Source organism: Erpetoichthys calabaricus, chromosome 10 (genome assembly GCF_900747795.2).
Source record: "Erpetoichthys calabaricus chromosome 10, fErpCal1.3, whole genome shotgun sequence".
Taxonomy (NCBI): Eukaryota; Metazoa; Chordata; class Cladistia; order Polypteriformes; family Polypteridae; genus Erpetoichthys; species Erpetoichthys calabaricus.
Genome location: NC_041403.2, coordinates 5,200,252 through 5,215,112, shown reverse-complemented (window position 1 = coordinate 5,215,112; position 14,861 = coordinate 5,200,252). Strand labels below are relative to the sequence as shown.

The 14,861-nt window shown below is 40.7% G+C and overlaps 1 protein-coding gene across 1 annotated transcript in view; it reads right to left on the bottom strand.

The window, feature by feature from the left end:
* Nucleotides 1–14,861, bottom strand: part of hook1 (hook microtubule-tethering protein 1) — a 197,464-nt gene that overhangs the window by 17,885 nt on the left and 164,718 nt on the right. Inside the window, exon 16 of the mRNA XM_028810785.2 lies at nucleotides 9,895–9,982. Coding sequence (XP_028666618.1) covers nucleotides 9,895–9,982 — 88 coding nt within the window. The remainder of the gene's footprint in view (nucleotides 1–9,894; nucleotides 9,983–14,861) is intronic.

The following is a 14,861-nucleotide window of genomic DNA, read 5'->3' as shown; positions in this document are numbered from 1 at the left end:
CTTACCTAGAAGAACAAGTAACCACCAGAAAATACAATTAGCTGCACACAGGTCAGTACAGATATATTGGTAGAACAAACTGATCAAGTGAGGATGGACATATTTGGTAAATTTTAAAGCTTCTGTTTGACATTTTTTTCACTTAAGGAAGATGGCTAAGGTTAGACCTCTTACAATATTACAAGACACTGAAAAATTAGTTCATGCTTTTCTCTTTAATCAGTTAGATTACTGTAATACACTCCAAAGAGGACATCACTCTGTTGCAATTAGTGCAAAATGCAGCTACCAGAATCTTAACTAGAAAAAGAAAATCTGAGCACATCACACCAATCTTAGCATTGTTACATTGGTTACCAATGTCATTTAGAACTGACTTTCAAATAATACTAATGGTGTGTGAGGTGTGACAATTTAATTCCCGGAATGCACCTTTAAAAAATATACATGTGGAACTGTACACTAATGGCTACTATTGCCTTTAAAGTACTCCGCTTGTGCATCTATACACTGACTTAAACGGCATTCCCACTTCTGGAAGCAGGCCTGGAACTCATTTTCTGGAATAATGTTGAGCAGCTGCCTTTGATTCTGTTGGATATCAGTTAAATTAGAAAATCTTCGTCCTTTCAGTGTAGCTTTTAATTTTGGAAATAGCCAGAAATCACAGGAAGCTAAGTCAGGTGAATAGGCAGGATGATCTAATTGGGTAATCGCTTTTTTGGCCAGAAAGTCTCTCACAGTGAGGGCAGTGTGACTTGGGGCATTGTCATGATGAATGATCCACTTGTCAGGCCACAATTCGGGTTGTTGTCTTTGTATAATCTCTTCAGTAACTCTAAATAATATTGTTGGTTGATTGTTTGTCCCTGTTCAAGAAATTCACAGTGGACTATTTATTCCCTTGTTGTCGAAACAACACACCAGCATGGTCTTAAACTGTGAGCGTGACATGCATACTTCTTTAGGGCGCGGTGAACCCGGGATTTCCATTGCATGCTCCATCACATGTTCTTGCCCATCTTTGAACCTCTTATGCCACACAAACACACTCGACTTTTTCATAGCATCTTCTCCATATGCTACTTGAAACAGTTGTAATATTTCAGTAATGCATTTGCCAATTTTCACACAAAATTTAGTATTAACTCTAAATTTCGATCAACAATGTTTACGCCAATGTGTACACGCAGATATCTATTACCTTCCCAATAGCTAATGAACAACTGGCTCTGTCAGCTTGCAATTTACACACATATTAGTTCAAACACAAATACTCATGTGATTTCGATACAATTACAGTGGTGTGAAAAACTATTTGCCCCCTTCCTGATTTCTTATTCTTTTGCATGTTTGTCACACAAAATGTTTCTGATCATCAAACACATTTAACCATTAGTCAAATATAACACAAGTAAACACAAAATGCAGTTTGTAAATGATGGTTTTTATTATTTAGGGAGAAAAAAAATCCAAACCTACATGGCCCTGTGTGAAAAAGTAATTGCCCCCTTGTTAAAAAATAACCTAACTGTGGTGTATCACACCTGAGTTCAATTTCCGTAGCCACCCCCAGGCCTGATTACTGCCACACCTGTTTCAATCAAGAAATCACTTAAATAGGAGCTGCCTGACACAGAGAAGTAGACCAAAAGCACCTTAAAAGCTAGACATCATGCCAAGATCCAAAGAAATTCAGGAACAAATGAGAACAGAAGTAATTGAGATCTATCAGTCTGGTAAAGGTTATAAAGCCATTTCTAAAGCTTTGGGACTCCAGCGAACCACAGTGAGAGCCATTATCCACAAATGGCAAAAACATGGAACAGTGGTGAACCTTCCCAGGAGTGGCCGGCCGACCAAAATTACCCCAAGAGCGCAGAGACGACTCATCCGAGAGGTCACAAAAGACCCCAGGACAACGTCTAAAGAACTGCAGGCCTCACTTGCCTCAATTAAGGTCAGTGTTCACGACTCCACCATAAGAAAGAGACTGGGCAAAAACGGCCTGCATGGCAGATTTCCAAGACGCAAACCACTGTTAAGCAAAAAGAACATTAGGGCTCGTCTCAATTTTGCTAAGAAACATCTCAATGATTGCCAAGACTTTTGGGAAAATACCTTGTGGACTGATGAGTCAAAAGTTGAACTTTTTGGAAGGCAAATGTCCCGTTACATCTGGCGTAAAAGGAACACAGCATTTCAGAAAAAGAACATCATACCAACAGTAAAATATGGTGGTGGTAGTGTGATGGTCTGGGGTTGTTTTGCTGCTTCAGGACCTGGAAGACTTGCTGTGATAGATGGAACCATGAATTCTACTGTCTACCAAAAAATCCTGAAGGAGAATGTCCAGCCATCTGTTCGTCAACTCAAGCTGAAGCGATCTTGGGTGCTGCAACAGGACAATGACCCAAAACACACCAGCAAATCCACCTCTGAATGGCTGAAGAAAAACAAAATGAAGACTTTGGAGTGGCCTAGTCAAAGTCCTGACCTGAATCCAATTGAGATGCTATGGCATGACCTTAAAAAGGCGGTTCATGCTAGAAAACCCTCAAATAAAGCTGAATTACAACAATTTTGCAAAGATGAGTGGGCCAAAATTCCTCCAGAGCGCCGTAAAAGACTCATTGCAAGTTATCGCAAACGCTTGATTGCAGTTATTGCTGCTAAGGGTGGCCCAACCAGTTATTAGGTTCAGGGGGCAATTACTTTTTCACACAGGGCCATGTAGGTTTGGATTTTTTTTTCTCCTTAAATAATAAAAACCACCATTTACAAACTGCATTTTGTGTTTACTTGTGTTATATTTGACTAATGGTTAAATGTGTTTGATGATCAGAAACATTTTGTGTGACAAACATGCAAAAGAATAAGAAATCAGGAAGGGGGCAAATAGTTTTTCACACCACTGTACGTCATGGGTGTCACTTTGCAGCCATTCTGGGAATTAAATTGTCATACATTGTATGAAGCCTTAAATAATCATGACCCTTACTATATTTTGGACTGTCTGACACCATACATACAGTCCAAGTTGTAACCTTGGTTCTTAAAATTACAAGTAGAAGTCCATTTTGAGATCTAAGTTTAAAAGAAGCATGAGGCAGAATTTTGCTGTTATGCCCCAAAAATTAAGAATATGTCACCAATAGAGTTACCCCAGGCTAATACTGCAAAAAAAAATAAATAAATAAAAAATTAAATAGAGATACTAAAAATCCATTTTTTAAATTTGGCTTTTCTGTAGTTACATAGGCGGCACGGTGACGCAGTGGGTAGCACTGCTGCCTCGCAGTTAGGAGACCCGGATTCTCTTCCCGAGTCCTCCCTGCGTGGAGTTTGCATGTTCTCCCCATGTCTGCGCAGGTTTCCTCCTACAGTCCAAAGACATGCAGGTTAGGTGCATTGGCGTTCCTAAATTGTCCCTAGTGTGTGCGTGTGTGTGCGCCCTTCCTGGGGTTTGTTTCCTGCCCTGTGCCCTGTGTTGGCTGGGATTGGCTCCAGCAGACCCCCGTGAACCTGTTGTTAGCATATAGCGGGTTGGATAATGGATGGATGGATGTAGCTACATATTAGTTGCACTTTTAATAGACTATACAGGCACATAATTATCACACTGTTCAGGGATTTCCAATCTTTACTAATCTCTACTATTCTCTGCTTTCTTTTCTGGTTCTTTTGTGGTGGTGGTGAGCAGCCACCTGTGATGTTGGAATGAAGGCAGATATCCAATGCATTGAATCCTCTCAGACGAAGCCTGGAAACAATGAGGAACAATTTAAACACATTTGTGTGAAGTGGTAATCCCAGTGGGGTCTGATCGGTCTTTTGGCCCCCTGAAGATTTTATTTTTTTCCTTCAGCTTAACTAGTTTTTTTTTCCTGTTCTCCTGGCCATTTTACCGTATTACTGGACTCATCTTTGGAGATTTACCTTATGATATTGTATACAAAAAAATTACCCTTCCACTACAACTATGCTTTACAAGATTGGGTTATTTACTTATTTTGCTTTGTTACTTATAAATATTATTTATTTTTTTATAATATTTGTTTTGACATCTTGTAAAACACTTTGAGTTACATTCTTTGTATGAACATGTGCTACAGAAATAAAAGTAGATGTTGCTATTATTTAAGTCTGTGTCCTTTAAACTCCACTTCAAATTGCAAAACACAGACAATGCATTTTGTTAATTTATAAAGAAGGCTTCAATTTAGAACACAATTTTCAGCACATTAGGATGGTGAAAAAATAACGTTGAATTGAAAAATACCAAGCTTGTTCTGTATGTTCCTTAGTGTTAGGTTTACCCCTGGAAAAATGAGCTAAGCGCACTGAATTAACAAAAATGTTATTATGTGTAACAGAAATGTGAAAATACCAAAATGTTGACATAAACTAGGAAAGGTATGTCTAGTGCCCACTGCTGCACAGACTTGACACGTTCATATGACCGGAGTCACCTGTCAAATCCCGAAGGTTCGGTCGCATAGTGACATATGCATCAGTTTTACTTTGAAGTAAAATCTCAAGCGGGTCAGGTGAGGTATAGTAGTTGTCAATCTTTTTATACAGTAACCTTGGTCAAGCAAAGGGTCCGCTAGTGACAGCACAGATGATGTAGTGACACTCTACTGATTGAATTTGCTATCCCACTTGGTCCCTTAAAGTATCGAGTTGCAGATGTATTCAAAATAAGTGTGCAAGTGAGGATAAAGTGTTCAAAATTTCTACAAAATTGGTCCACTGCTTTGCACACCATGTAGAACTTGATTCCGAATCATTCTTGTTTGGATGCGATGTACTATATCCATTAAAAATGAGAGCTGGCTGGTGTAAGAAATGCGGGTGAGATAAAGTCCAAACGACAGTAGACACGATCAGATGTCTGGCCACGGGAGGTGCCGCTATTAACTCCCCTTTCCAAATATCGAGGTAAGGATTAACTTCAAACGCAATCTGAACACAGAAAGTACTTTAATTCCTGTTGCTGTGGTCTGTAAACAAAATTAAATACATACACTAATTTACAACGTTCCGTACAAGTACACACTTTAAATACTCAGCACTTGTAAGTAGGGATGCACCGATACCACTTTTTTGGAAAACGAGTACGAGTACGAGTACTTGCATTTCAGTACTCGCCGATACCGAGTACTTAATAAAAACATGATTTAAATTTACAGGTAACAGCTTTAGTCATATAATTTAACAAAAAAAACAAAAAACTCTCGTCTATCCACTGGGAGGTTAGGCTAATTAGCGACACGGGGCTAACACTGCTTGTCCAAATATCCGTGGTGAAACTAAACGCAGAGGAGGCTTGCAGTAGGCTGTGGATATGTTTTTTCACGGAGTCGTGTAGTTTAGGCAGCTCCGTGTCAGTCATGTACCGGCGGCTTGGGATATCATATCTGGGCTCCAGAACATGGAGGAGACGCAGGAATCCCACATTTTCTACCTCCGAGAGTGGCTGGTCACTCAATGCAATGTACTCGATAATTGCCTGTGTTATTTTCACAGCACGTGGATTGTCTCTGGACATTTTCTCTCGTCTTGCAAGAGTTTGCTGCAGCGTGGGTTGTGTTGGTTTAGAAGCGTGGGTAAACTCTTTGTACTCGTTGTCTTGTTGGGATTTTAGGTTGCTTGATTAAATTACTTGTGTTAAATGCGCTACCTTTTGAGCCTCCTCTGGACAATTTCGCTGAGCACAATTTGCAGTCCGCCTTTGTTTTGTCGTCTTCATTCACTTTGAAATAGTTCCACACGGCTGACATGTCTCACCTCGCCTTCTCCCCGCTCTGAGCTGCAGCCGGGGCCTGGGGGCGGGCACTCGGCGCCTGTGATTAACCCCTTACACGCCGCTCAAACATAGACATTTCTCAGACCGTGGTATCGGTCCCCGGTATCGGGGGACTTTTAACGAGTACGAGTACTTTAGAAAATGTGGTATCGAGGCCGATACCAGATACCCGTTTCGGTATCGGTGCATCCCTACTTGTAAGTTTAACATACATTTGAACCTCTTTGTATCAAATTATTTATAATAGATTTACTTTTCCGCAAGGATGCACAGCATTAATGGCTCAAGTGCTAGGAGAAAAGGACAAACTATTCTCACAACGTGCAGCAAGTAAACAAAAGGAACGAATAACGTGCAAAGCCTGAACCTTCACCCGGAAACATGCAAGAAACGTTCTACAAGTGTTTCTAATATTCTGCCATTAGAGGTCGCAATTCAACTTGACAAAGACTTTCTGACATCCATGACAGCCTTCCTTTGTAACCCATGACAATTCAGACAATTTTTATGCCTGGATTGGGAGTTTCCGCTTTCTGTGCAATTTTGATGATCGCTGGGTACACAACCCACAGCTTATACAGTTTTGGTGCTGAGTTGACTGGCTTCATCATAGTCTTCATTATTAGGGAAAAGCAGTGTCACACACGTGCGCATGGAAGGCAGCTAGAGGGCTCAAATGAGGTAATTCCACGCCAGACCAGGTGGTGGTGGAGTACACTAATCCTATCTTTCCTCTGCAGACTAGTTATGGGAAATTCCACCTGGCCCTGATGACGTCACTTCCGGTCCCCAACCCCTGATGACAACACTTCCAGTCCCCGACCCCGAAGGTGTCACTTCCACTGCTTTTCCATAAAACCGCTATCTTTACCTCATCCAATTCAGTTCTGTTCCGGACTCAAATCTGTACGCAATTGGACAAGCAATTTACTATTTTGCAGCTGGGTTTCAAGTATATGGGAGGCTGCCCTAAAACTTTTCTCCTGGCTCTTGTCTATTCCTTTGACAGCGGGTATTTCATAATGAGTGCAAAAATGACACACACTCATAACTTTGCTAAAAATGGGTGTCGGCAACAACAGTACCATGTCCAAACTAGTTTACCAACTATTTTCTGCAGAGACTGAGAAATACCAACATGTCGCCTGCAGCAACAGGCTGCCAGTGACTGTGACAAGCAAACAGTTTATGGAGACTTTTCCAGCACTGCTCAGCGTAGCAGTTTATTTCAGCAATGACTGTCTCTACCAGACTATAATCAAGAAATGGTAAATAATCAGGAAATCACAATCAACAGACATCTTTAGACCAGGGTTACCTGTAAATGAGGAATGAGGAGGTGCAGGATTGTCCACAGCAGTATGAAACCGACACCAAACATGAACATCACTGAAACTTGGCAATTCAGAATCTATCAAAAAGGTGACAGTTTTACTGTTCATGTCAATGTCTGATGATCAAATCACATCGCCATCAGTATCACCTGATTGGAGCAATGGTTCGGTTTCAGTTTGTTCTAAAACTGTCTTTACCACTTTTCATTTGCCATTGAGTTTTGGGTTGGAGGCTCCACCCCACTCATGAATATTGATAAGTTACCACAGAGGTACCATAAAGGGGCAGAGCACATAGCAATATTCATGATTTTTGGCAGCATGACGTTGTTACTTTCACTAGATGGCACCAGAACACAGCCTAAAAAGTTATACGGCTCAACAATGTAAAGTGGATCATTACATGTTAGCGCTGTACGATGTCTTAAAAGCTCACAATGTCAATTCAAAACGTCCACAATGTAAAATACAAATTGCCTTCAACTGGGAGGTGGCCTTGGATGGACAGATGCTTGTTGATTACAAAATAATCAGCTGCTCTGCCCAAGTACTATAGAGAGCATTAATACTGGGCAGTGGTGGAAGTGGAGAGGTTTTGTGGGGAATGGGGCACGGCCATTTTTACTTGGGATGCATGAGTTTGTTTTGTTGTCTCACGGATTGCTACAAGTCAACAAATGTAGTACTGTTCAGTAATGTTACTACAATGATTTAAAGGTGATCTGTTCGAAGTTTTGTAAAACTGCTAAAATTCTAAAATTAAACCTGTCCCATCATAAAATGGATTTGAAAACATCCTAATTACAAACTACTTCTACTCACTCAAAAAAGGCCTACACCGTTGTTCTCTTTTTGCCATCTTCTAAACAAAAAAAGAAACTCAGCATGTGCTACAGAAAAAAAAAAGTCCTTTGCTGTGTTTAATAGTGGCTTGGCTATAACACACAGATTGCTTTAATGCACAAAAAAGCAAATATGGCTTAGTGCATGATGCGTATGTAGGAGGAATAATGGTAATGACTTAATAAAAAAAAAAAAGCAAGACACTGCTTTGATATGTAAAGTTATCAGTTAATAGCTAAAGATATATAAAATTATCAGATTTACTACTGTATCTCATGTACACAGTATGATTACATTCTTACTTGCCCACAAGCAGTGCTTGACATGAACCAGATTACTAGCAGTACTCTGTTTAGTCAGCGCCTTGTTCCTCTGCCCAATTTGTTATTCCTTTTACAGATGAGGAGGGAGGATCCCCCTTGAATGTCGGAGCACATGCATATATGTATATATAAAGCTGGACAGTTTGACATCTGTGGCAGAGCGACGGGTGCTGAGCAGACTCCTGCCAATCATGGAGAATCCACTGCATCCACTGGACAGAGGAGCAGCTTCAGAGACAGACTGCTGTCACCGTCCTGCTCCACTGACAGACTGAGGAGATCGTTCCTCCACCACACTATGCGACTCTTCAATTCCACTTGGGGGGGGGGGGGTAAACGTTAACATTATACAAAGTTATTGTCTGTTATACCTGCATTGTTATCACTCTTTAATTTAATATTGTTTCTTTATCAATATGCTGCTGCTGGAGTATGTGAATTTCCCCTTGGGATTAATAAAGTATCTATCTATCTATTATATAGAACCTTTAACATTATCTATCTATCTATCTGAAATCAAAAGGAACAAGGTCCCCTTGAAACTTCAAGCACTGCTGGTACCAGCCCACTTCAAGCTCTCCCAGTAAGACCAAACCAGAACCACCAGGCTGCCACGTTCCTTGTCCAGCACCCTAACCTCACTGCATACAAGTACCAGCGCTCTTTCAATTCAAACAATCTGAGCCACTCTCAGTGTTAACGTCAAGGAGATTAAGTGATGCAATGACGTGTGTGTCTGCAGAATGAATATATAGAGGAAGTGAACTTGGGTACCGGAGGTGTGGCTTGCGAGCGTGAGCGTGAGTGCCTTTCTTTGACCACCTAGGGATTAGGGGGCAGACGTCAGATGAGTAAAAGAGAGAAATCTACAAAACAGACAAGCTGACATGGCCTCTCTCAAGGTAAATTTGCAACAGCAAATGAATCTGCAGTTCAAGTAACCCAGAATGTTTCTATATTAAGATAGACGAGTTTGCAAATTTGCCAATGCTTCCCACTTTGGAGATTTAGAAAATATTGCACTATTCAAGATACAGTATATGGATAAAAATGGAACATTTCCAACCAATTTCCTTGAAGAACAAGTGTGAAAATGTCAACAGCTTCATGGTTATGACTTGCGGCCTTACTATTTTGAATTTGTAGCCTCTTCCAATTCCCATTCCATTTAAAACTGCTGCTAACCAGTGCAGTCAACACAAATAATTATGTCAATAGACAGATATTGTTTGGCTTGATTTACGTCACTCAGTTTGAAGTTAATTATTTTACTGGGTGTTAAATCAAAGCTGTACCTTTGTGTTTGCCCAAGAAGAAAATTAGTAATTGTATTTTACTTGTGAGCTTGTAACAGCGCACTAAATCGGAACTCAGTGAAGAGCGCTAGACAAAAATAAACTGAATTGAATTGTGACGGGAGTTTTGGGGGGTTGGCCTGGAGTACACAAAAAAAAAAAGAAAAAGCAGTACTTGCTAGCCTACAAACAAAATGGGACGAGGGTCATTATGGCTGTGCATTAAATACAGACACCAATCCTGACGCGTTACGCTTCAATTCTTAACACATGACTAGTTTACTTACATCTTCTGCTTTCTCTCCCTGGCCTTGCAGGGCTTTCTGTAAATCTTCAACTTGAAGCTGGAGCTCCCGAATACGGCCCTGGCTCAACCTAAAAAGAAATAAAAAAGACAAATGTTTAATCTTTGACACAGATTCAACCTTCAGTCAACACATTTCAACACTGTCCAGAGCCTATTTACTTCATCTTAGAAATAAACCTGATCCATTAGGCTTAAAAGTCAAGACAGAGGTAAAGAATTTAGGGGGTAATTATGGACTCTGACCTGAACTTTAAATCACATATTAATCAGATCACTAGAACAGCATTTTTCACTTAAGAAATATAACAAAAGTTAGACCTCTTATAACATTGCAAGATGCTGAGAAATTAGTTCACACTTTTGTTTTTAGTCGACTAGATTACTGTAACGCACTCCTGTCAGGACCACCAAGGAAAGACATCAATCGATTGCAACAAGTGCAGAATGCAGCTGCAACTAGGAATAGAAAATCTGAGCACATCACACCAGTTCTGATGTCACTACACTGGTTACCTGTGCCATTTAGAATTGACTTTAAAATACTGCTAATGGTTTACAAAGCCTTCAATAATCTGCTCCATCCTATATATCATAAAGTCAGTCACCTTACACTCCAAATCGTAACCTTAGGTCTTCAAATGAGGGTCTGCATAGAATTCCGAGAGCTAAACTTAAAAGAAGTGGTGAGGTGGCCTTCTGCTGTTATGCACCTCAATACGAATTTACCGATAGAAATTCGCCAGGCTAATATAGTGGAGCATCTTAAAAAAAACTGCTAAAAACACAATATTTTAACATGGCTTTCTCATAGCTTCATTTTAGTGTAACTCTGATATTCTGCATATGCATTATTTATCACTTTTTCGTGGTTCTGTAATCCGTACTAACCCCTACTTTCTCTGCTGTTGTTTTTCTGGTTTTCTGTGGTGGTGACCTGTGCCACCACCACCTGATCAAAGCACCGTGATGTCCCTCCATTCATGGATTGAAGGCCAGAGGTCCACATGACCGTCATCTTCTAATTCTTCCACGTGAAGCCTGAAAACTACAAAAACGGATTGAGATCACTTATGTTAGGTAGAATGCCTAGTAGGGGCTGGGTGGGTGGTCTTGTGGCCTTGAAACCCCTGCAGATTTTGTTTTTCTTTTTCAAATGCTGCCTGGAGTTTTTTTTTTCTGTCCTCCCTGGCCATCAAACCTTACTTTTATTCTATGTTAATTAGTATTGCCTAATTTTATTTTTATATTTTATTTTTCTTCATCCTGTGCAGCACTTTGAGCTACATCAATCGTAGGAAAATGTACTATAGAAATAAATGTTGTAGTTGTTATCTTAGTCATGCTGCAAAACGAAGGGAGTTTTTTTAAGCACCTGGATCCTGAAATTTTAGTTTATTTATTTGCCTCATGCAGAATTAACTAATGTAATGCTTTTTGGTCATGCCGTTCAAATCTTCACTTGTGCCTCTAGATTTAGTTCAGTGATTGCTTTAATGCACAGGCTAGGGTTAGCCAGAAGTGTGAATTTCAAGTTTGAACCCCCTGAAATACACTTTATGACAGTCACAATGGATTGAAATAAACTAATGACTACACCCCTGCCTGAATGGCTTCCAGTTTGGCAAGTAACTGTCATCTAGATGTGCTTATAGATAACAAGCAGCACCCACAGAACAAACACCAAATGCTGGCTCTCCTGAAAGGAAAACTAAGTGGTCTGACCATCCAACAGCAAGTCATTCTGGGAGACAAAACCAGCTACCCATATCCAGCGGGAATAAGGCTGAAACAGACATGATGAAGTGTAAAACAAATGTTTTAATATACTAATACATAATATAAAAATGGAAATCAAAAAGGCAGGCAGATGATCAGAACAAAGGCAACTAATTAAATTAGGGAGGCGTAGAGAGGCTTTTAGTATGACCCTTCACATTCCATACACCAGACAGGTAAACGTAAACCTACAAATGGTAGCCACAGCATAAAAAGGTGTCTTGACTCTTAGATTCTTGTAAATTAAAAATGTTTTCCAGTACATACAGTATTTTGTTAATTTAAGCTGTGTTTACACTTTAACTCAGATGCGACTGGTTTCTGATTTTTTTGAGGATATCCGATACAGATCAGATTTGCTGTTAACATAAGAAATTTGATAAACAAGAGAACACCATTCAGTCCATCAAGCCTGTTTGTTTACCTAACGACTAAGCTGTCCCAGTATCTCCTCTGGATTCCTCAAAGGATGTCAGGGTTTCTGTTTTAATACAATGTCCCAGTAGTTTGTTCCAGAAACCCCCAAAACTCTTGGCATAAAGTAGTCCTGGAACATCGACAGTATCTAATTTTTTGAGACTGGATACAGGCTAGAGGTCTGAACTTGCGAGACCCAACGTGGGGCTGATTTTCAATATTACAGGCAGATAGTGGGCTGCCAACACTAATGTGCAGGATATATATATTAGTGATCGGTGCTGTAGGAGCACACAGCAGCACCCCCTCTTAAACAGTTTTTCAATGGGAAACAAACTCACTCTTACAGCTCCTCTTTGCGGGGTCAGATGCCAGCTTCAAACATTTAAAAGACCAAGCTGTGGCCATCCTGTGCTCTCTCACTTTCCTGTCTCTCTTACCCCAGACTCCCTCTGCTCCGGACGCTGCTACCGGGCCGCTGGACCCCCTTGATGAAGAAGACTTTGTGTTCTTTTGAGCAGGAGTTGTGGCCGATGCATCATGTTTGACAGCTGTTCCTTGTGAGAATGGATCTCCTCTATTTGTATCTGGCAGAACAGCAATAAAGTTTCTACTCCTTGGAAAACCTGCTGAACTCTCCTGTGCAACTTTGTGACGCAAGCTTGACATATGTATAGAAGATTAGCCCGGCTACAGACAGACACTCAGACCAACAATGTCCAGAACACACACGTTTACTGTCCTTTGGCACAGCACAATGCACAAACCACAATTAAGCTCCGTCCTTCCTTCCTTCCTTCTATTCTCCGACTGCCTCTACTCCTCTTCCACAAGATTTGTCTTCTTCCTCCCAACTTAGGCTCCCTTGCTGGAGTGAGGTGGCCTCTTTTATACTGCACCCGGAAGTGCTCCAGGTGCTCCTTGATCAAGTTCCGGCAGCACTTGTGCCGGAAGTGCTGTTGACCACGGCTCCGGAACTGTCCAGGCGCCCCCTGGTGGTGGCCACGGGCCAGCGCAGGGTTGAGCTTCTAAGCTCCAGTCCCGTGGCCCCGATGTAAACCAGGGGGGCTGCCCTCTCGTGTCCCGGGGGAGGTACTCCTGGTGATACGTCCACTCCCCTGGTCCTCTCCTCAAAAGGGCATCCCGGCCGTCTATCATAATTTATATATATATATATATATATATATATATACATACACACACATACATACATATATACACACACTCACACACACATATAATATATATCATATACACATATATATATATCATTACACTATATAAAAGTGGTCAGGATTGTCCTTCCGTCCCGTGACTGCAAAGTGTAGCGGTATTCCGCTTATCACAGACTTACTACTTGCGGCTTGAGGTACGAAGCGACGCGATGTGAGCAGAGTTCTGGTGCTCCCATCGTTCCCTTGCTTTTGTGCGCGTTCTTGGAGATTAGGTAGGCTATTTTTATATTTGTATACAAAGAAATTTTGTCCTGCCTTACTTTTTCTAACTTGGTCACTTTATTAGCAGTCATTCATTGACTTTTGCGACATGACATTTTCAAGAGCAAAGCGCTCTGAGGACGTAGTTGTCCATGTAGTGGACACTCCACAACAGGGAAAACTGATAAAAGGCACTAATAGAGTTTTCACACCGAATATAGTATTCAAGGAAGTTTTCAAAATTATATAGTACAAAAGTTTAAATTTCGTCACAAAAATAACAGAAACTATGAGTATTAAAGTAATGCGGCTCAGATTCAATGTAACCAGATTAATGAGTTGTGGTACATGAATTTTATTTTTCACTGTATAAAATATCAAATTGATCTACATATTGAATTGCCTTAAGAAGTGGTCGACTTAAAAGTCGGTCGCCTTAAAAGGCGGGTGAGCCTATAAATAATTATGTGCCGTATGCCTGCAGGAACACGTGCAGCGAGCGAGAGAGAGTGAGTGAGCAAGCGACACACACACACACATACAGGCACGTGCGAGAGAGAGAGAAAGAGCGCTGGACGCATAAGAATAATAATACTTCAATACATTGATATACCGGTGTTTTCAGTATTCAAAGCGCTATCCACACAGGGAGGAACCGGGAACTTCTGTTTACAGCAATCGGATCGTAGCGTGCATTATTGCAATGTTACTTTTCTTGGTGCCTTATTACATTACGGATGTTTCACATGTTCATTTTTTCCCTGTGCTTAAAAGACATTAAAAAAGTGTTTCTCAACTGTGACTCCGGAACAACTCAGTACGCAAGCTATATTAAGTGTCAACAACGAAGACTCGCTACACCTTAATGAACAAGTGCAGAAACTTATCCCTACCAACGAAGTAACTTTCACCAGCGTGGCCTCCATCGTCACAGACGATCCCGCTTTCAGTCACGGACAATTGTATGTTGCTCTCTCCAGAGGTCTATCTTTTCATTCACTCACGGTCGTATCCTCAAACCCACCCCATTTGGACAACTGTGTCGTTCAGGAAGTGTTCACCCATCAATACATAATTATGTGGCATATGCTACGCCGCGGGTTGGCTAGTATATATATATATATATATATATATATATATATATATATATATATATATATATATATAAACCATCTCGCATGCAGCCTTCTCAAGATTGCAGAGCCCAAAGATAGCCTTTTACTCACAGCGGTGCAAATAGCAGTAAAAAAATGGAGAGTACAAGACTACAAAGCTCATTAAAGGGACGTCAGAAATTTGGTAGTCATTTTCTATTGTT